Below are 23,535 nucleotides of genomic sequence, written 5' to 3' on the forward strand. Positions count from 1 at the left end.
TTTTTTTGGGTCTACCACTTGACTTTTTTGTTCCATGAGCCTCAGGGTGTATTTCAGAAGTTTGGGATGAGTGTCTTCCTGTGTCCAACCTCAGCAACAATGGTGGCTGCCAGAGAGAGGCCTTGCTTATGCAGCTCAACAATCCCACCGCCTTCAAAGAGAGAAAGCTGTTTTGCCTTTGCCATCAAGAGATCATGACAGTGTGAATACCTGACAATAAATCACATTCAACCTACATTTTTGCCAACATTTTGCCTTTTAAAGGCTGTGCTCTCAACTTTTGATGAACATCCTATTTGACTTGAATGCTTCTTTGCCATAAATTGTTCACTCAAAATGTTTTTGTCTGATTCCCATTTCTTCTTTTTCCATTTGGAAGCCTTGCTTAGAACATCCTTAACATTGACCAGTGCAAAATGTACATTCTTGACATTTTTCGGCTGGTCTTAAAATTTTTAACCAGAGTGTATGAATTTGGGGCATCGTTCTCAAGTTCATGCACCTGGAATTCCTTGAATCTCAATCTGGTTTTCACTCGATGAGGTTCCTAGCAAGGAGACGATGAGTTAAGGGGTCACATATAAAAGAATTTATTTCTCATGTGCACAAAAGGAATTGGAACAGAACAGAAACAAAGCAATGATTGAGGCCACAGGGCTTGTTCCATAAAAACTTTTTCCTCTGAAATCTTTTTTTTTAATGTCCATGACACATCTCCTGGATCATCTTTTCAAATTTCCTTCAGAGGCGTTCCACTTAGCACAGCTAAGACTCCGTCCATCTCACTTTCTCTGTCCTCCTTTTCTTACATGTCGAGCGGCGTGCGGAGAGAAGTGCAACTTGTAGAGGACGGCCTGTTTCTCTGACATCGTCATTGTGCCAGATGACGTCAAGGCGTATACTAATAGGGAGGGGATGAGATTGATGTGTCTATACATTAGGGCTGGTAAGTCGCAACATCTATGAACGGCTGATGGGACAGTAGTGATTGTAGCCGAGGACTACCCCTTTATGAAATGAACGTCCTCCCCTCTCCTGCAGAAGCATTAGTCCAAGCCCAGCGACAAAAGATGATACAGAAAGCCATTTAACTTTGTTGCATAGTGACATAAAAAAACATCATCATGGCATTATCATGAGGAGAAAATGACAAGGACAACTTACAGTTTTGCGATGTTAGCCTGCTACAAAAGGGCGTGTACGCCGCCTCGGGTTACACAGCGGTCGCGCCTTCCTCTAACAGCACAACGTGACAATAAAGACACACACGTAAATGCATCACCCCGTTTATCTACAAAGGGAAGCCGGTTCAGTAGTGTATGACAATATTTACAAAGAAGAATTGTCTTCACAATATTCACATAATCCTTTTACAAAGTAACGTGTTTGTCCACCGTTTTGTATGCATCGCATCAGTGTTGACTACTTGTTTTGGAAGATAATACTGCTTCATTGATGCACACGTACACTGTAAATAAAATATTAAATATCAAACTAAGTCTTTGGCAAATGTAGTTCAAAGTACATTCACAAAATATTCGCAAAAGAAACAAGACAGGATTTTCTTTCAGTCCACAGGGGAGAGTTCGATGTGGTGTTTATGACTTGGTAAAGGCAAATCAATGTCATGGTGTTTATAAGGCATACGTTGAAGCTTATTTACAGTTGGTATGCGCAACTGTAGGCATCTAGTGGTATGACTAAGTAGCTGAATAGGAGTCTTCATGTAGCCAAGGAGCTATGGCTTACAAAGTCTGTTGCTTCTACCGATGTCTACGCACGCCAGCTCGGCCCGCCTCCGTTGTTTTTCTTACGCAATAATTTGAAGAATAAGTCCAATAAGCAGATATAGTGCAAACAAAAAAAGAAATATTTGTAAGTGTGACAACTACTTTCAAAATTTTATGCATTTTTATACATTAAAATTTATGACAGAGGCGAAAAAATAACTTAACAATTAAAATTCCAGTAAAGCAATTTTAAGTATAAGGTCGCCATGATAATTTTTTTTAAAACAATTAACATATATATGTATATATTTTTACATCTGATTGTTTGCCACCTGTTGCCATTTATTTGTAGGCGGGGCTCACGAGATAGGAGTTGCTATTGATGGCGAAGCAGAAGCACCAAAGTCGAGGCTGAATTATGTTACAGTGCTACAAAGTCCTGACGTGCAATTCTCCACCAATACGTTGGGGGCAGTGTTTTCCTAAGAGTGAGTAACCACAACTCTGTTCTCCTGGACTAGCTATTTAGCTTCGGGTGTTTTCAAAGACAGGTATTAGATGGGAGTTCATAGTTGCCAACTTCCGGAAGAACCGTAAATGGTGTAAGAAAAAAAGCTGACCTATCACAGCCTGCGGTCCACACTGCTGGGAGAAGTGAGAAGTTGGACTTTTTTGGAGGTGCACGTCTCTTACAGCGGCAGTGTGGCGCTGGAAAATAATTCAGGCTTTAAGGGCGTACCGACCACACTGAGCCAGGACGTTATTTCATCTGAAAGGGCCCCTTACCGCCATTTCATCCATTCTCACCTTTCCTGTTTATTGTCATACCAGAAGATTACGGAATGCAAGGATGCATGAGTAAAAGAACAACACCCAACAACAGCAACAAAGAGGCAAAAATAGAAGCCCATGTTTTCCTGCATGAAATCTTCACATTTTTTCAATTTATATTTCATAATATATATATTTATATAATCTCTGCAAAGTCATTTTGGAAATGTTCAGGCGTGATGGTTGTAATGGGGACGGGGGGGCTGCCCATGACTCCTATGGCCCAAAGTGTGAAGCGGCGCTCGGTGCATTGCCAGCCTTCGTCTAAAACCAAGCTGTTGACCCGGTGGCTTTTCTCGTGGAATCCCTCCTCGCAATTCCCTTTGTGTTTTCTCAGACGGGGACAATGTGGAGGCCGAAGCCCTGGCCGTGCAGTTTGAGCTGGTCTCCGTGGTAACTAGTGGCGGTCGTAGGCAGCGGCAGCAGCGGAAGGTGCGGAGCCACGGGATGCGGCACTATAATAATAAGGGGAACCTGGAAGTTAACAGAAGAACGAGCCGTTGGAAACCACGTTCGTATCAAACATTGCGGAAGACGTGTATACTCTGGATGGAATTTACTACTCCAAATACTGCACATAAAGAGCCACTTACTTAGTAATGCTGGATTGCTGAACCGCCAGGCTTCGTTATAAGTGGTGTATTGTGGATGAGAATAAGGGTTTCCGGAAAAGTCGCCACCTACAGAATGAAAAATCAGTGGGGGCAAACGTTGACGGATAGAAGTCTCTGCAAAATGGGTTACTGAGTTGAACATGGGTTGATTGGCGATCAATCGCTATGTTGATTGATCCTGTTTATGATGAGTAGCCCTCACTTTTGGCATAAAACAGAGTGAGATAGTAACATCTCAATAAATAAGCTCCATGATACACATTGGATGTAAACCGGTATGAGACTATTTCTGGTGAAAAGGGTCCATAGATTCAACAAGTTGTCCATAGCTTTCTGACATTGATGGGAATGGGAATATATATATATAGTCTTGGAAAAAATGATGAGATCACCCTTGTTTCTTCAGTTAATGACCCATGTGAATGCCTGGTACAACTAAAGGTACATTTGTATGGACAAATGCAATGACAATAGCAAATATAGCTCATAAGAACTGATATCTAGCAACTTCCATGCTTTTCTTCATAATAACCAAAATCCCTTGAGTTCTTGTATGAATAGCTATAGCATTGTACTGCCCAAAAATGTAACACTTATGAGCTATTTTTGTTGTCGTTGTTATATTTGTCCAAACAGTTGCATCAGGCATTCAAATGAACAAGAAAATATGTAACATAATATATAACAACTGACTTGTTGTCCTTGCATTTTTTTACAGGACATCTATTATTATTCTATTATAGACATCTATACACTGTATGTGCATGGCTCAGATCAAGGGTACCCTTTGCTGTCTTCAACTTCACTTGAGTAGTATTTGAAATTGTTGTTCTAACAATGTGTACTATCCCTATCACTCTGACGTTTATAGAGTCAGGAAGCTTACCAAACCATAAATTAAGCCTGTTCATGTTTTTATTTTGCGCTAGCACGGCTATGTTCTAAAAAAGTGTCTATATTTGGACATTGAAATGTTTCATGTAAAGCATGTCTACTTTTGTTGTGAAATAAACAATATTTTCTCTGATCATTTTGTCATGATTTCTACTTAGAATTAAAGAATGATGTCTGAAATTGGTTTCTAATATGTTTTATTCAAATATTCTCAGTGTAAAAAAAAATAACTGTCGTGTAATCATTAGTGAAAAGTACATTACCTTTGTGTCCGCCTGCCGCTGAAAATTTTGAAGAACATAATTCCATGGAAAAACAAACCCCATGATGATTACAATGGTAAATATTCATAATTAATAATCAATAATTAATCAACTCTGCAACTAAAGTGATTTTTGGTGTATAAAAGAGTAAAAAAAGATTATTTGAAAAAAAGTCTAAAACACACAAATTTCGCGTCCGGCCAATAATGTACGTACACTTCGAGCTCACAGCGTAAATTGTGTATTGCTAGTAAATATTGAATTTGAAAATAAAAAGTGCCTTCTTGGTCCAAACAAAACTTGTGTCCTTCTGCCGGTTATTCGTCAAATACACGTTCAGCAGGGGAATGTTTCGTTGTATCCGCCATTTTGTGTTAGCGTAATGTACGTTCAGTCACGACTTCGGCAGCATCAAGCAAACATTGTCAAGTCTAAGGTAAGATTTTTTCATTTTTATATATATTGGAGAAGATCTTTATGCACTTTGAAATAATTTTTTTCGTCGGGTGAGTTACAAATTTTGTGTTTATCGAGCAGTGTAACTCGTTTTGACAGCCGTTGTTTTTACCTCTCGTAGGTCGATAAATGGCTACGTATTTAACCCGGAAGCGATCAGCGTGTCCCTCATGGGAGGTCAAAGATTGCCTTGTAATTTTGTCTTTAGCATGATAATTCAAGAACCACTCACTCAGTGCATTTCACTGAATCCTGGCTCATGTTGCCACAGTGCTGCAATGATTATCTTGTATTGTGGAGTTGATAGGTCAAAGTTTATGTCATTACAGTCTTAAGAACGGCTGATGGGATTTGTAGTCTTTGTACAATAATACAAATGATACAACAATGGCATGGTAAGGACTGAAGGTCAATATTTTCAGAGCTTTAACTCAAGATCTAGATTTGTCACTTGTTTTTATTTACTTTATGATACTCTCTCAAATATAAGTTACTTTTCTTACAAAAGTCAAATTGATGCAGAGATAACAGCATAAAGCGCACACCGAGTTATGTGCATTACATTTAACAAAGAGTGAACTTTGGAGGTTTGCTATGGGAAATGGAAGATGTCTCGAGCTCTGGTATGTTGGGTGTGTGTTTTGCAATGTTTGAAGTTTGTGTTTATAACATTACCAAGGTCTATCCACGAGTTTGAAATTTTACCCAAAATGTAACACTTAGGTACCCTTGATCTGAGCCATGCACATATACAGTCAAACTTGTCTATAGCGGCCACTAGAGGGAGTCTGCAAAAGTGGCCGCTATAGACAGGTGGCCTCTATAGACAGGTTGGCGTCCAGTTTGAATGTTGACCAGTAGAGGAAAAAAAACAAAAAGGGAAAAAATAATAATAATAATGTTGACTAGTAGATGGCACTGCGGACTGCTGATAAAAGTTGTACAGCACTACTAGGCTTGTTATTATCATGGTTCATGGTTTTAATCCTGAACATGCATGAGTCAAACAGTAGCACATCACATAGTACAATTCACAATTTTGCATGTCCAAAAAGGAGTATGAAGAAGCAAAGCTTATTTAATCCTACCCCTCATCAGTTTCACATCAGTTGCAATACATTTATTCACCTCTTGTTCTTCCAAGTGGACTTTGTAGGTCTACATGACAATGTAGTGCAATCATAGCCAAGGTTTTTACTTACTAAAAGGAAGCTAGAGGCTTAATAATAACTGATAACTGATAAAATAATTCAGTTAAGTACAACCGAATTCAGTTTTGCTCCCGCTGCCGCATGCATGTTAGCATATGTTTTTTTTTTTCATTGTAGCGTCGCTGGGAGCACGTCCTGTTCCCAGCCTACTTTGCGGTCATGTTTTGGTGCAAATGCTCTTAAAGTTACATGTTTGACCAGGAAATAGCAAGCTCAAAAGAAGACGGCTTTTTTATGTGGAACAACTGACAGTTTGTGTGGATCTTGTGAATGATTGTGACTGAGCTAGGACTCAGTAATTAAAGTCTACACACGACGCCTTCATTGATTGAAAAACAAAACTTTTTCGTGCATGAAGCTTCTACTTGAGTTGGTAATTTGGCTGCTATATGCAGTCAGATATTGACCAAGGGAGACAATGGGTGGCTGCTGGCTGCGTTGGACAGGTGACTGCTATACACAGGGTCTATAACATGTACATTTGCTGGGGGGGATTTTTCAGTGGCTGCTATAGGCAGGTGGCCCTTCTATAAAGGTGGCCGCTAAAACAGGATTGACTGTACAAAAGTTGTTTAATTTCCATAATTCCATTCAAAAAGTTAAACTTTCATAGATTATAGATTCAGGGCCCACAATTTAAACGATTTCAAGTGTTTATTTGTTTATTTTTACGTAATTTGGGCGTCCAGGTCATAAAACCCACGAAAACAGGAATTCAGAAAATTGGAATACTGTGAAGAAATCACCATTTACTTCTCGGTTTTTGCAAAAAAAAAAGAAAGAAATTAGGATCACATCAAATCAATCAAAATATGGTACTTTCAAAACGATATGTCAATCTTCAATACTTGGTTGGGAATCCCTTTGCCTTAATCACTGCCTCGATGCGACGTGGCATTGAAGCAATCAGCCTGTGGCATTGCCTGGGAGTTATGGAAGCCCAGATTTCCTTGATGCTTGCTGTCAATGTGGTGGTTTTTGAAGCTGTGACACCCGCCTCATTCCACTCTTTCTGGATCTCTGCCAGATTCTTGAATCTTCCCTGTTTGATAATCTGCTGAAGCCCACGGTCATCTCTTTTGCTGGTGCATCTTCTCCTGCCACATTTTGCCCTTCCTCTAGACTTTCCATTGATATGCTTGGACACAGCACTCTGTGAACAACCAGCCTCCTTAGCTATGAACTTTTGTGGCTTACCCATCCTATGGAGGGTATCAATGATGGTCTTCTGGCCAGTTGTCATGTCTGCAGTCTTCCCCATATTGAACCCAACTGAGACAATTGAACCAAACTGAAGCAATTTAACGACACCTGGGGAAGCCTGTGCAGGTGATTTGACTTTAGTAGATGATTAGTGTGTGACACTCAGTTTAAAACATTCATGCCCTGCAAAATTTGGGCTGATTTCTTCATAGTATTCAAATTTTTTGAATTCCTGTTTTCGTGGGTTTTATGAGCTGGAAGCTCAAATTATGTAAAAATAAACAAATAAATACTTGAAATTGTTTGAATTGTGGGCCCTGAATCTATAATCTATGAAAGTTTAACTTTTTGAATGGAATTATGGAAATTAAACAACTTTTCCATGACATTCTAATTTTTTGGAAAGGGTCTGTATATACTGCTCAAAAAAATTAAAGGAACACTTCGAAAACACATCAGATCTAAACTGGGGGAAAAATGATGTTGAATATCTTTCCTGATAATAAGTGGGTGATGTATTAGTAACAAAATGATGCCACATCATTTGATAGAAATGAAAATGATCACCCTGTAGAGGGGGGAAATCAAAGACTACCCAAAAATGAAAGTGAAAAAATTATGCAGCAGACTGGTCCATTTTGCCAAAATGTCATTGTAGCAACTCAAAATGATTCTCAGTAGTTTGTGTGGCCCCCACGTGCTTGTACGCATGCCTGACAACGTCGGGGCATGCTCCTAACGAGACTACGGATGGTGTCCTGGGGCATCTCCTCCCAGATCTGGACCAGGGCATCAATGAGCTCCTGGACAGTCTGAGGAGCAACCTGGCGGCGCCGGATGGACCTAAACATAATACACCTAAACACCATAACATAATGTCCCAGAGGTGTTCTATTGGGTTTAGGTCAGGTGAACGTGGGGGCCAGTCAATGGTATCAATTCCTTCATCCTCCAGGAACTACCTGCATACACTAGCCACATGAGGTTGGGCATTGTCGTGGATCAGGAGGAACCCAGGTCCCACTGCACCAGCGTAGGTTCTGACAATGGGTCCAAGGATTTCATCCCGATACCTAATAGCAGTCAGGGTGCCATTATCTAACCTGTAGAGGTCTGTGCATCCTTCCAGGGATATGCCTCCCCAGACCATCACTGACCCACCACCAAACCGGTCATGCTGAATGATGTTGCAGGCAGCATAATGTTCTCCACGACATCTCCAGACCCTTTCACGTCTGTCACATGTGCTCAGGTTGAACTTGCTCTCATCAGTGAAGAGCACAGGGCACCAGTGGTGTAGTTGCCAATTCTGGTGGTCTATGGCAAATGCCAATCGAGCTCTACGGTGCTGGGCAGTGAGCACAGGGCCCACTACAGGACGTTGGGCCCTCAGGCCACCCTCATGGAGCCTGTTTGTGATTGTTTGGTCAGAAACATTCACACCAGTGGCCTGCTGGAGGTCATTTTGTAGGGCTCTGGCAGTGCTCATCCTGTTCCTCCTTGCACAAAGGAGCAGATACTGATCCTGCTGAGGGTTGAAGGACCTTCTACGGCCCTGTCCAGCTCTCCTGGAGTAACTACCTGTCTCCTGGAATCTCCTCCATGCGTCCAGGTACCGCAGTGATGCCCTGGTCCAGATCTGGGAGGAGATCCCCCAGGACACCATCCGTAGTTTCATTAGGAGCATGCCCCGACGTTGTCAGGCATGCGTACAAGCACGTGGGGGCCACACAAACTACTGAGAATCATTTTGAGTTACTACAATGACATTTTGGCAAAATGGACCAGTGTGCTGCATCATTTTTTCACTTTCATTTTTGGGGTGTCTTTGATTTCCCCCCTCTATAGGGTGATCATTTTCATTTCTATCAAATGATGTGGCATCATTTTGTTACTAATACATCAACCAATTATTATCTGGAAAGATATTCAAGATCATTTTTCCCCCAATTTTAGATCTGATGTGTTTTCGAAGTGTTCCTTTAATTTTTTTGAGCAGTGTATATATATATATAAAATATATATATATATATATATAAAATATATATATATATATATAAAATATATATATATATATATATATATATATATATATATATATATATATATATATACATATCCACACACACATTATACTGTATATACATACCTGTATATATATTGTTTGGGGCGCTTGATTTGGTGGATTGATACAGTACAGGGTAAACTGAGTAGTTTGACTACAGTATTGTACAAAAACTGTGTACGACAGTGTACGAAAACGGAGGTTTGACTGTAATTGCTATGCCTTCAAGTACAAATGGCAGAATTTATTTTTGGAGTATTATAAGGGGGGGTTCTTGGAACATTTGTAAGGCATCTTTGTTCCCAAAAAGGTTCGGAACCCCTGATGTCAGTTGTTGGAGTTGTTAAATGGTACTTACCAGGCAGAAGGAACAGATGTACTACAGGAGTCCATCAAATATTTTAATGGGGGTATAACAGGGGTACAATCCCCGTCCGAGTGGTGTAACTGTAATTTGTTTTCCTTTTAGAAAGTGTTTTGCACTTCTCGGGCTGCCAACATTAACCGGAAAAGGAATGTAACAACTCCTCGGATCTCATTGGTCCAAACATTATCACTTCCTATAACTCTGAGATTTGGTACATTCCATTCCCTGCTGGTGTCTTTGTAATTTGTTTCGCTTTTTGTGTTTTGTACTTCTCAGCCACCGTACAAGACTGGCTGCGCAGACGCCGTCTTCGAAGACCTGAGTTATGAAAACCGAGGATTGCCATGTCAATATGCAGATTAGACTTTGACACAAGCTCACAAAGGAGCTCGGCTTTCATTGTTTGACGCAGCGATCTACTGTACGCCCAATGTTGTGTACAACATCCGCCCTGCTTGTCGTGTAACCAGACCTCATCCCTGAGAGAGATAGTGATTTAAATATTTACAGGCCCCTCCACGCCTCTGTGTTTTGACCCTTAACTGTTTGCTATGAACCTGAACTGCAGGTTAAATAGAGGGGAAAGAGATACGCTCTACAGCCCCGGGTGTCCGGGGAGGCGAAGAGAGGAGCAAACGCGGTGTTTATCGACAGGGGCTGGTGAGCGTGCGCCGCGCGGACACGGTGAGGGTAATGAGCGCTGGGAGCTGGAGTGTAACTGAGAGGAACTGTCCTATCTCATGGCCACTGATTGTGGTGATCGCCTATTGAGTTCATCTAATGTGCTCGTCGGCAGACGCAAACCGCAATCTAACACGGCTATAACAAGCATGCCTTGATTCCGCGTCTAGTCTCGCATTAGTGAACATGCGAGGAGGGAGGGTTTTTTTCATGTCACAGCAACAAGGATGCATTACAAGGCTCCTTTTGAAGGATACTCCTCATTAAAAATCAAATGAATGATGTGTCACCCACCTGGAACCATTCCAGCCAGTGTTGAGGTGGGGTAGCTGCCTTGTCCCGTTGGGGGTACATGAGGCGGGTAGCCCGGCAAGGTGGTGCTCGCCATATCTCGACCTGCACACGTACCCACAAGGTAAAAGGTCACACATGACAAACCACTGAATGGAGAGACTCCATGTACTGGTGCTGCCGATATTGCCTCGCTTGATGTTGGTACCGGTAATGAAGGACGATATCGACTATGGGTAAGAAAGCTAACATTGAGCATCTCTCTCAACATCAGCTTGAGAGAAGAGCTGCTGCCGATATCGGTATCAGTTGATATCGGTGTCGGAAATAAAGTGCTGGACGATATCAGACATTGGTAAGAAAGCCGATATGGAACATCTCTCTCGACATTAGTTTGAGAGAAGAGCTGCAGCTGATATTGGTATGGGTAATGAAGTGCTGGACGATAGCGATATCGGTAAGAACGCCAATAGGGAGCATCTCTCTCGACATTAGTTTGAGAGAAGAGCTGCAGCCGATATCGGTATTGCTTGATATCGGTAAGTGTAATGGAATGATTGATGATATTGGATATCAGTAAGAAAGCCAATTTGCAGCATCTTTGTCGACATTACTTTGAGAGAAGAGCTACTGGTGAGATCGGTATGGGTAATGAAGTGCTGGAGGATATCGGATATCGATAAGAAAGCCAACATGGAGCATCCCTCACAACATGAGTTTGAGAGAAGAGCTGCTGCCGATATCGGTATTGCTTGATATCGGTAAGTGTAATGGAATGATTGATGATATCGGACAGAGAGTTGTGTCAGTAAATGACGTTAGCTTGCTGTTGTTTGCTTGCAGGTGTTTTTTGTTAAGATGGGAGATGATGACGTTGTCAAAAGTCGATTGTCTCTGTCCTCTTTTTATTTTGGTGACGTTGCTGTCGTGGTGAAAAAGGTTGGAGACTCCTGCTTCGGACAGATCGTCAGCATATCCAATAGCACCGGTACACGTGACTTTTGAAGAGCGTTTTTAAAACGATGACATGTTCTCATCAACCACATTAATAAGCCGACATTCTAAAGCGGCTTTAACAGTTGACAGCAGGCCACCGAGAGCGCTCTCTGATCTGCACTCCACATTCAGCCCCGTAATGAAATGTGACAGCAGCAGGTCTGGCTTGATGAAAGGGCACACAGGACAGAGGGCTACAGGTCCAAAGCTAGTCTTATACCTCTTATGCGCCACCACAACCTCCTCCCCAATATGGCCTCCTGTCGCCCCTTCAGACTTTGGGCCTGTCACGAGGCAAGGAGGTCCAGGAGGCCCATTGTTAACCCAAGAGACAAGCAGGAGAGGTCATAGCGGGAGAAAAGCGGGGTGAGACGGGGGGAGAGAGTTGTTAGTGTTAATGAGCGGGAAGCAGTTTTGCTTGTGTATCAACAAAAAGCAGGAAGGGATTGAGTCTTCTCCCTAGGAAGACACATTTAAATCTCAGACGAGTTAGTTATTATCATTAAGTGCAAATTGGAAGGGGTTACACAGGGCCGTGCGTGAAAGCAGTACCTGCTATAAATTGCTGGCCGGCATAGTGGCTGTAGCAAGCGCCATGGGCAGTGGAGGCATCTACAGAGAGGCTCGACTGGTGGGACAAGATGTCAGCCAGAGCCGAGTCCCCGACAGAGGAGGGGGTGAAGGGGGCAAAGGATGCCTCATGGGGCTCCCGCTTTACGCACATGGAGGGTGGATGGGATGGGTGAACGTCTGCTGGGTGGAGAGACAAGGGAAACCATTTTCCAGATGTGGACATGCATGGGCACATAGACGCTCACTCGACAGTTCATAAGGAACACCTGCACAACCTAAGGAGATCCAAAGTCAACAATTGTAGCGTTAGTGGTTGTGTAGAGCTTCTCTGTGTTACACTGAGAAGCACTTCTAGCAGACAAACACCCCCTAGTATAATCATACAACAACACTACAACACTAATACAGTCCAAGGTTTTCCAAAGCCCCACTTTTCATGTGATTCAGTTTTCGGCCAAAAGTTGCCTCAGTTTGCCCACATTAACAAAGTAATCCTTTTGCCCTGTACTGCATCATTCCGCACAATCAAGTGCCTACACAAAGGGGTCAAAAAATGATTAAGAAGGTGAGAAACGCTGTTGAATTCAAGGAAGAACTCATCGCAAAGTGTGAAGATGGCGCCCCGTCCCCTCCTCTCTCTCTGGTCCTCAACATCTTTGCCATCAAGAATCTTCAAAAATGTTCATTTCATTTGTCATTTCCAATTAATTTTGCATTGTTTTCTGCATAGAAAACTAGAATTCTTCTCTGTAAAATGCAATTTTTGTGTGTTTGGTTGCCTGGAAGGAATTAATCGGATTTGCAGTATTTCTATGGGGAAAAACTGCCTCTGTTTTTGTACATTTAAGTTTTCGTCTGACCTTTCGGAATGAATTAATAATGAAAACCAGGGTACAAGAGTTGCAGCAGTTAATCAATCAATCAATCAAGGATTAATTGATTTTTCAATTAATCACCAACTATTTTGGTATTTCATTCATGTTTTTTTTTTATGTAAACATCCTCTGATTTCAAACGTGAATATTTTTTAATGTTCTCAGTCATCCATGAAAGCAGACCTATTATCTTTGTGTTTTGGGCAAAGCAAGATATTTACACACAGCAGCTTTGGACATTTTTGCTTCTTTTCTGCTATGTTGTGAACCAAAGCAGTAACTGTTGCTTTGTTTGCTTCGTATTGATTTGGTCCATCTAGGGCCTAACCGATTACTCTATCAATCGAAACAAGCTTCAGATTTAGAAAATAATCGATTGTTGGGCTCTTTCAGGACGAAAGTCCCCCCAGATCGTATTATTCTAACAGCTCAGCCTCAGAGTCTGAGGGACAGATTTCAATTGAATGAAAACAGGAGGAGATACAAACAATTGTAATGCCAGCACTGGAGAGAGTGATTAAACGAAGGTTTAGCAAAGTCCAATCAATCTCCAAAGAGGAACCCTGTTCTGCTTTCTTTTATGACTTCTGTCAGAGAGGTGGTACAATGGGTGTAAAATCACCAGCTGGTCTCACATGGACAGCTAATGGCTCCTCAGACAGAAATTAAAATGGTGGCATATCTACAAACTATGTGTGTGTGTGCAAGATAGCTATGAGAACAGTTAAATGGATTTATATCGGTCAAAAAGGTCCCATGATCTTGTGCCTTGCTTCTGCTATCAACAAACCTTCAACATGTCATGCTCAAAGCAGAGGTAACATATTCCATTCCTAACACGACTAAGAAAAAAAACTAAGAAAATTGTTAGTGGCAGCCCTAAGAGGTACCACTGTATAATAATTAGTGTAAAGTGAATATGTACCCCACTTCAAAATATTCCATTCCTAACACGACTAAGAAGGAAAAAAAAGAAAATATTTAGTGGCAGCCATAAGAGGCACCACTGTTTAATAATTCGCATAAAGTGAGTAATTACCCCACTACAAATTGCTAGACTGGCGGTTTTGTGTGAGGACGACCTCCTCCTGCAGCAGCTTCAGAAAAATAATGACAAATATGTTTTTCAAACCTGCAAACCTCAGAGAGTAAACAGAATCTGGAAGTGAAAACTCCTGGACTCAATGAATACCTTCCTTGCAGTGCCAATTAACTTGTATTGGATGTTGTTACATTTTATGGCTGGAGCTCAAGTTGCAAAGCAGATGCATGCTACGATGGTGGTTCTGTATGAATTGCTAAACAACCAAAACCAACATGGGGATTCAAACAGTCGTCACGCGGTGAGGACCACTCATGCGCTCATGACTTTGGAGTCCAAACAAGCCGAGCTTGCGGCGTGATGTGTAATTTACATGGCTGGCAATGATGTAATATGTAATTCCTCCAACGTGCACCAGTAAACCGTTGCAACAACACATCACGCCTGATCAATCAACATACAACACATAAAAGACATCCCCCGAAGGATTTTTTTTGGGAGGGGGGGCGACAAACAAACACCATCACCTGGACAAATAAGGAAAAGAATGGACTTGGAGAAACAAACCTTTTCTACGTCTGCCGCTGAGCCCGCTTTCTCGGCTGGGGCCCGCGCGGGGAGGGATGGCTCTTACGCGACACCATGATAGGCTCATTAGCTGCTTCCCCACATCATTGTTGTTTTACAACAAGACTGTGTGTTGCGATTCCTCATTAAGATAAGGGCTGCCCTATGCAGAGGGAGGGGGTGGAATCGGCCCTGTCAGCACTATGAAGCCAATGCCAGGGAATCTGCCAGTCTAACCGACTGCTTTCCCATAGAGTAGGCTTTCCAAATCTCATCCAGCCTCCTCGTTTCCCAATAAAGGTGGATTTTTCAACATGTCATATTTTTCTAGCCCATACGCTCGTTTTTTCCTGAACAAATAATTAGAGCGTGGCCAGCATGAATATGAGTTAAAGGATTATATTAAGTGAACGCCACATTTAATTGGCTGAAGTTTGTCACATTTGCGGCACAAGTAAAAGAAGACGCTTGCAATAATACTCTCTCTCCCCTGGAAGAGTCTGCTACTTGAAGATGAACTTCAAGATGAATTAAACTCACAAAGACTTGATGCTAACTACTTTACAATAACATGGACCGTGTCAAATTCAACAATATTCCTTTATTGATGATCACCAATAAGTTATTGCTCAATATATACATTGTATATATAAATTGTGTCATTCAGTGACTTTATTTACTCAAGTATTTTTCTATTTATCCGCAATGTTTTTGATTATTTGTCAAATTTATCATCTCCACTTATTCAAATTTCTTTCTATTTATTATTAAAAATGTATTCCTATTTTATTATTTTCATTCAAATGTAATTATAATATAATTAGATTATATAATTTGAATTTTTTAATTTTTTTCTTAAAACATGTTATAGTCTAAAACCCAATAATTAGAATCTAAAATGCATACACTTATTTTCAAAATCTTAAAAACGTACCGTATGAACACACTTTTTATTTAAAACAAAGGCATGAACATCAGTCTAGCTCTTAAATGTTTTGATTTTTGAGGACGCTGCAACATTACAAAACGGAACTAAAGTTACCTGTGCAGCACGGTCAGAATGATCAAACACAATCAACACGTTTTTCTATTCCAATGTGAAAGAGCTGTAAATAAATTCATATAAATTCATTTACTTGTACGGAACTCTCCCAATGCTAATGTGTGAGTCTATATTAAAAATGTCTTATTTTTATTTATGTCTACAATATTGGGTAAAGGTGTAAAGGTGACTATAGGGGTGTTACTTCTAGTCTATGTTTTGAAATGTAGAAAAACCGAGGCAATTTTTCCCATACGAAATACAGTGATATAATACTCGATATATTGCTGTTTTTCAGAAATGTGGTGGTAGACTATGGTCTGTTGTTAGTCCAAACATGTCAATGTAATTATTATGTAAATTGTGGTCACAAGGTGGCAGTAATGACACAAAACATTGAGACATTAGCTTACACGACTTTACCATAACACTGCATGAAGTCATGAAGTCAGCCATGGCATGTCGCACGTTGATAGAATGAAAAAAAGTTCTCCCATTCTGTGTGGAAGTGGTAAGTTTTTGGCTTCTTAAAGTTAGAAGAAATAAATTTGAGGCTAACTGGTTAGCTTGCTAGCCGTCGAAAACCCCTGCAGCATAAGAGTTGCACAATGTGATGTAATCATGAACAATAGGAGTGTAAAGGTGACATAGGCGTGTTATTGCATGTCTACTGGGTTCTAATAATGTTAAAAGGCATATTTAGAAAACGGTAAGCAGGTTTTCTATGCTCTAACTATGAACATTTTCCATTTATTAACATGGAATCCTTTATTGTCGGTTCTGGAACCAATTCACCGCCATAAAGGGGCAAGAACTGTAATGTTGCAATTCATCCATTCCAGACACCCAAAAATATTTACAAAATATACATTTTATTTGACTAATTATAGTTTTACATGCAGAAAAAAATATGAAATAACTGTAAATGATGAATGGATGGGACTCATTGGGGCACATGGGGCGCATGTGGGCGGGGCTCCAGCACATCACAGACTATCGACAGCGGAGTAGCGTAGCCACGTCCAGTCATACCACACTTCCTGATGAGCTGAACAAGTTCTATGCCCGCTTTGACTCCCAAACTCCTGATGAGCAGAGAGGGTGGCTGGACTTGGGGAGCACACAGGACTCACCTCTCATGGTGACATCAGCTGATGTGCGCAGGGTTCTAAACAAAACAAACCCACGAAAAGCAGCAGGCCCAGACAACATCTCAGGACGTGCACTTCGGGTTTGCTCATCAGAGCTAGCTGATGTGCTTGCTGACATATATAACCTGTCGCTTGCACAAGCATCTGTACCGACCTGCTTTAACTCCACTACCATAGTGCCCGTACCCAAGAAGAGCAACGTGACCTGCTTGAATGACTATCGCCCTATAGCACTCACTCCTATTGTTATGAAGTGCTTTGAAAGAATAGTCATGACCCACATCAAAAAGAGCATCCCGGCGGCAACTGTGGACCCTCTACAGTTTGCATATCGCCAGAACCGGTCCACGGATGATGCAGTCAACACTGCCATCCACACAGCCCTTTCTCACCTACAGGGCCAGGACACATATGTCAGAATGCTATTTATAGACTATAGCTCTGCTTTTAATACAGTCAGCCCCCACAAACTCACAAATAAGCTCCTCACACTTGGCTTGTCACCCTCCCTCTGTAACTGGGTGTTTAACTTTCTCACAGGCAGACCCCAGTCAGTCAGAGTCCACAACCGCACATCCAGCTCAAGAATTGTGAGCACTGGGACCCCACAGGGGTGTGTGCTGAGTCCGCTCCTCTACACGCTCTTCACCTACGATTGCGTGGCCTCCCAGAACAACACCAGCATCATTAAATTTGCGGATGACACTACAGTCATCGGACTGATCACTGGTGGTGTTGAAACATCATACAGAAGAGAGGTGGCGGACCTCTTAGCTTGGTGTCGTGATAACAATCTCCTTCTCAATACAGATAAGACCAAAGAGATGATCATCGACCCAAGAACAAGGGAAAAGGAGCCGCATAGACCCCTGTTTATTGATGAGACTGAGGTGGAGAGGGTGAAAACCTTCAAGTTCCTTGGCACACACATCAGCGAGGACCTCACCTGGTCTCACAACACCCAACAAATTCTGAAGAAGTCCCAAAGGAGACTGTACTTCCTGAGAAGACTGAGGAAATTTGGCATGTCCACCACAATCCTGAGTTGCTTCTACAGATGCACTATGGAAAGTGTCCTTACCGCCTCCATCACTGTTTGGTACGGTAACTGTACAACACGTGATAGGAAGGCACTCCAGCGGGTGATCAAGACCTCATAGAACATTGTTAGGGCAGCCCTCCCCTCACTGCAAGACATTTATAAATCTAGAGTCCTACGCAGAACACACAACCTCATCAAGGACAGCACACATCCACAACACTCATTATTCACACTCCTACCGTCAGGCAGACGCTACAGGAGTTTGAAGTCCAGGACCACAAGGCTGGCAAACAGCTTTTACCCACAGGCCATCAGGCTTCTCAACAAAGCACTCACACACGCCGCACGCAACACACGCACACACTCATAGCACTTTATTTATTTATTTATTTATTTATTTGTATTATTTATTTGTATTAATGTCTCTTCTGTTTTTGTTGCTTAATTTATTGATATATATGTTTATGTTTATGTTTCTTATGTTCTTATTCTTTCTTGTGTTTTCTTTCTTTTCGTGGGAGAATGAACAGAATAAGATTTTCATTGCATGGTATAACTGCTGTTTTACCATGCACATGACAATAAAACTCTCTTGAATCTTGAATCTTGGATTGTTGATGCAGACTTCCTATGCATCCGGCGAGATTGAATTCAATTCCGTTTCTCTTTTGTTCTATTTAGTAGTGCTTTACTTATCTCTATACGTGTAGAACACTTAGTAATGTCACAATGGTACCTAAAATATGGCCTGTACAGTTAAAAATACATTTATTTTCTGATGACAACAGTTTGATGCTGTTGACAGTCGCGCTCAATGAAAAAAATGCATGATGAGTGAGTCAACAAGGCGTTGGATGTGTAACGCTAGCGGACTAGTTTGTTACACGGGATACTGTACAAAATCCAGTGTACAAAGTGTACAAAAAATGAGGCCAACATTTCCAACAATATTTGAATCACACAAAAAGCGAGGTTTGACTGTGCTTACTTGAATACACATTGTTGCTGAAATGTGAGGTGTGTACTCACTCATGTTTGTGTCAAACATCATAGACATGTAACATCCAATTTGGGCCCGAATTATTGAGGTCATTGCAAAACATTGCATGGGAATCCAAAACTGAAGGTTGCCAATCATGCTGTTGTACTACCTCAACAGGCCTTCTGTTTTCTCAACACCCGAGCAACTGTTGTCAGACAGACAGCGGTTGGACCGCGCAACAACTTACCGGTACCAACGCTTCGTTCAAGACCAGTGAACTCTGAAACTAATCAGACACTGTGTTGCTTATTGTCCTGGAGACGAGACTGAGCCCCGGGTAAAAAGGGAGCCTGTCAAATCACCGGCCCTGATGATGGAGATGGAAGATAAACTTGTGCAGTCCGTTGGGACCCTTCTCTCGCAGCAAACATGTCTCCGAAAGAGACTGGAGACGCTATAGAGTTCTCTTAACGTCTGTCTGCCGCTCCGCAAGCCGACGCCGTGTCCGCAGACCCCATCAACCATAGAAATGGACTGTTAAGAACCAACCGCGGCCCTTCTGAGTGATGTGTTCAAACTACTGTAGTCTTCTCACAAGTGGGCATTATATCCTTAAACACACTCCAAGGAACTTTGGTGAACAAACCACTTTTCTGGCATCTGCTTTCAAAATGCTCAAACAGATTTAATTCCTCATTTGCAGATGTATTCGGCATGAAAAGTGTATTCAAAGGTTAATGTACTGCCGTGGAGCGGGGGCGATGGGGGCGATATAAACATTCATCTCCAAGCACACAAAGAAAGGGTCAGACGTTCTGGCACCGCTGCGAGTGTCATACGGACACAAACCAACACAGCCCACACCTGAAATAAGCAGGAAGCACGACACTTTGTACAAAACAAAAACACTATATTTCCCCATCGCTACATGGCCTAGGAGTCATGCCGTTAGTGGGTCAGTAGGTCCGTGGAGCGGGCCGGGCCGATCGGTATACACACAGTGTCAACTTTACAACGCTAGCCTGTCAGCAGTCATTCTCAACCGAGAGTCAGCAGGGTGCCGTCTATTCATACTCCTGTATGCGGCGACAATGCTCTGTGGTGCTATTTGAAAGCCTGTCATGAGGGACGCTCTGATCCATCGGCCACCGATTAGTATCGTCCGATTTTCCTAAACATCACATGATTGGCATGTGCTGATGAATGCCTTTCAAAGTGGATCACAAAAACCGACAGCCGTGCGGTGGCGACATGTTCGTGTTATAACAACACAAACATGACATGAACGTGATGCGTGCTGTCACGTGGTTGCCAACGCCCGTTTTGAGCCGACCAGGGACGCACTTGGTCTCGTATTGCCGCGAGAATCAACGCTAGTCTGTACCTCAACGGCTTCAGTTTGACAGCTCCGATCCATGCCAATCAAAACCATTGATCTTCCCCTTTTCTTGCGTTCTAGCTCTATGCGCTGTGCATTTCATTTCATAAAGATATTTACTTCTATTATTTCACTCTGTTCATTTTGTCATCTTGAACTAAAAAATACATGACTGAACAATTTATTTCCCATCTGTTGGCATTACTCTGAAACATGCATCAAATTAAATTCAGGTTTGTGTCAAATAGTACAAAAATCCTTTCCCAACACTAAAGGCAAAAACCAAAAAAACTATCCGCCCAAAAGTGTATTTTTGAATAATTATCTACAGTATTTGCCAGGGGCCCTTGTTGTGAATTTTCTAATGGTGGCCCTGGCCAATAGCACCCATCATAAATTGACAAATATAGATCACACTCTTGGATGATCGGCAGCATAGAACCCTAATCGGAGCATCTCTATCTGCCATAGAAGAAGAGCAACAAGGTTTGCTACTACTGTAGTCTACTATATTGGGTAATAGGGGTGTTATTTCATGTCTAGAGGGCTCTAATAAAACACATTTAGGAGGTCATCAACAGGTTTTCAGTGCTCTCCTACGAAAATATTACATTTATAAATAAGGAATCCTGCTGTGCGGATATTCATTTTATCATGGTCGGTTCTGGAACCGATTAGCCACGATAGACGAGGGACTACTGTACCTCATACTGTACTGTCTTCTCATTAAATATAAGATTTTCGAGTAGAAAAACTGCTGCCAAATTATTTGAGAACCACTGCCTGACTAAATTGTCTTTCCTCGCCAGCCGTTTCTTTCATTTGTTCAGGTAAACAGAGGACACCATAGCGACTGCAACCTTGGAACACCAACCTAAGCTCTTCATTAATCATTCATCTTTAATAGTTTATGCAAATTTCAGGACATAAAAATCAACAAGATCAATAACTGTGTGAATTTTAATTTGGAGCTGAAAAGATTTCAAGAATGAATATCATCTCCTCGCTGCCGCTCCAGTAAGAGAGAATAATTTATTGATAATTGGATGGCAGCCTAAGTGAGGGAGGTCATTTCGTCTTATTTGCTGATGTCGTGGACCAACAGCCTACATCTCATCCGTCTTTGCATGGCTGCAAAAATGAAGCCATAAAAGCAATCTGAAATGAAAGTTGTTTTTGTTATCCTGCGACGGTTCTTGCATGCATCGTGTTCGGTGGCCCCCGGCCCCCCAGGTGGCTCGGAGGCCACCTGTTCTGCATGTGTTCCCCAGAGCGAGACGGCTTTCATATAGGAGGAGTCCGGCAGAAAAGAGAAAGAAAAAAAAAGCACACCTTTCTTCTCTTGAGGCCCAACTTTCTGGGCAAATCCACCTCCCACATACTCAGGGAGGAAAAAGAGGGTCTTTCTTTTCTGATAGGGGAAGGTGGGGGCTGCAGGGATCATTTGAGAAGGGCCAGTGCAGTTTTCAATCATGCTGTCCTCGTCTTTCCTTCTCTTAAACACACACGTCCGCTGCACAATTATGGGACTTTTATTAAAAAGGCTGGCATGTTGTTCTCAGTAAACCTCAACCGCCACAATGAAGCAATATTTCAATTAACCAGCAGCCTCCGTGCAGTCCAGAGCCCGGTTATTAGAGCTATTTATTACACCGCACCTGCACCGTTACCTGCTGCTTCGCACATGTCTTATTTTAGCGGTTCCGTCCCTTCTTCTGCAACGAGGTGGGCAGCCAGGCGCTGTCAATCAGCAGGCCATCATCGCCTTTGATGACGACGGCCAGAGCAGCAGCTGTCTTACGACAAGTGTTCCCTCTCAATCTGTTAGCGGGCTGATCTGGCTCTAGCACAGGAGCATGCTAACGGGCCGGGTAGGATTTTATCGCTTTAGATCAGGGGTGTCCAAAGTGTGGCCCGCAGCTGTTTTATTGGCCGTGGCATGTGCTAAAAATATAATTTAACAAGAAAACTACTCAGAAAAAATAAGCAAAAATGAAAAAATCTGCAGTAATTTTACAAGAATAAAGTCAAAATAATAACAGAAAAAAGTTGTAATCTAATGAGAGAGTCGGAATTCAGTCGGAATCAGTTCATTAGAAAAAAATGGCATTTTAGTAGTATAAAGTTGAAATATTAAAGAAAAGGTACGTTTTTTTTAAGTCGTAATATTATAAGAAACAAAGCAACAAATAAAGTTGTATTTTTTTTTATTAGGTTGAGGAAAAGTTCTAATGTTACGTGAACAAAGTCTGAATATTATGAAAATAAAGTCAAATATTAGGGGAATAGAGTTAAATATTATGGAAATAAAGTCAAATATTAGGGGGATAAAGTCAAATATTAGGGGAATAAAGTTAAATATTATAGAAATAAAGTCAAATATTAGGGGAATAAAGTTAAATTTTATGGAAATAAAGTCATATATTAGGGGAATAATGTCAAATATTTAAGAAAGTTGAAATATTTGCAAAATTAAAAAAACAGCAAAAATGTGGAAAAAAGAACAAAGAGTGAAGTTGATACTAATAGTAGAATATTAATGTTTTGGTAAAAATGGTCTTTTTCACCTGTATGAAAAAGCTGACATGCAGTATTTTCTTGAACGAAAAAGAACTTCTAAGCTTTTCTACGTGTGTTGCTTTACAAAACCCTTGCATCCTTTCATTTTTCAGCATGTGGCCTTCGGTGGAAAAAGTTTGGACACCCCTGCAGATGATAATGTCTATCACCTCGCCCTCTGTACCCTTTAGAAAATGTAAAAATTTGTCCCAAGCAAGCAGTGAATGGGAAGGATGATAAAAGTAGGTATTTCCCATGAATGTACGTGAAGTTCTAAACTAGAATCTCTAACGTGGCAGAATATGGCTAATTATCATACTGTGTTATTGGAAGCCGTAAACCAGGGTGGGGGGGTATTTGTAGTCATCAGTTGTTACTACCTGCATAGCGCACGCTAATGGAAAGTGGAATGAGTCGGAGTGTGAGTGGGAAAACGTGTAAAAAAGGGTACGGTTTGATGATGGAAAGGTCATTTCAGAGGGGCGAGGTGTCAGGGTAACATGAAGTTGTTGCACTTTACTTTGGGGTAGTCTAGCTGGCGCCAGTTTGGACCGTACCTGTCACAACCGAGTAGCTCTGGGAAACGCTTGAGGCCAGCTCGGAACTGCCGCTGCTGGAGAGGCTCGGCTTCACGTCTTCCAGGCCGGTGTTCAGGGATGGGAGGGAGTACTCGTTGGCCTGCGTGCAAAATGCAAAATAAATACAATTAACCAACGGGATAT

General features: G+C 41.7%; 1 protein-coding gene across 6 annotated transcripts in view; it reads right to left on the reverse strand.

Annotated features, from left to right (window-relative positions):
* Positions 1-610: 610 nt before the first annotated feature.
* Positions 611-23,535, reverse strand: part of pax2a (paired box 2a) — a 44,791-nt gene continuing 21,866 nt past the window's right edge. For 4 of the 6 annotated variants that reach the window (XM_054799470.1, XM_054799468.1, XM_054799469.1 and 1 more), the window contains 4 exons: positions 23,371-23,491; positions 10,610-10,711; positions 3,155-3,241; positions 611-3,035 (listed from right to left, as the gene is read on the reverse strand). In XM_054799470.1, coding sequence (XP_054655445.1) covers positions 2,959-3,035; positions 3,155-3,241; positions 10,610-10,711; positions 23,371-23,491 — 387 coding nt within the window. In that variant the 3' untranslated portion in view covers positions 611-2,958. The remainder of the gene's footprint in view (positions 3,036-3,154; positions 3,242-10,609; positions 10,712-23,370; positions 23,492-23,535) is intronic. The other 2 variants (XM_054799472.1, XM_054799471.1) reach the window with 1 other exon arrangement.

The sequence above is a fragment of the Dunckerocampus dactyliophorus genome, chromosome 14 (assembly GCF_027744805.1).
Source record: "Dunckerocampus dactyliophorus isolate RoL2022-P2 chromosome 14, RoL_Ddac_1.1, whole genome shotgun sequence".
NCBI classification, from domain to species: domain Eukaryota; kingdom Metazoa; phylum Chordata; class Actinopteri; order Syngnathiformes; family Syngnathidae; genus Dunckerocampus; species Dunckerocampus dactyliophorus.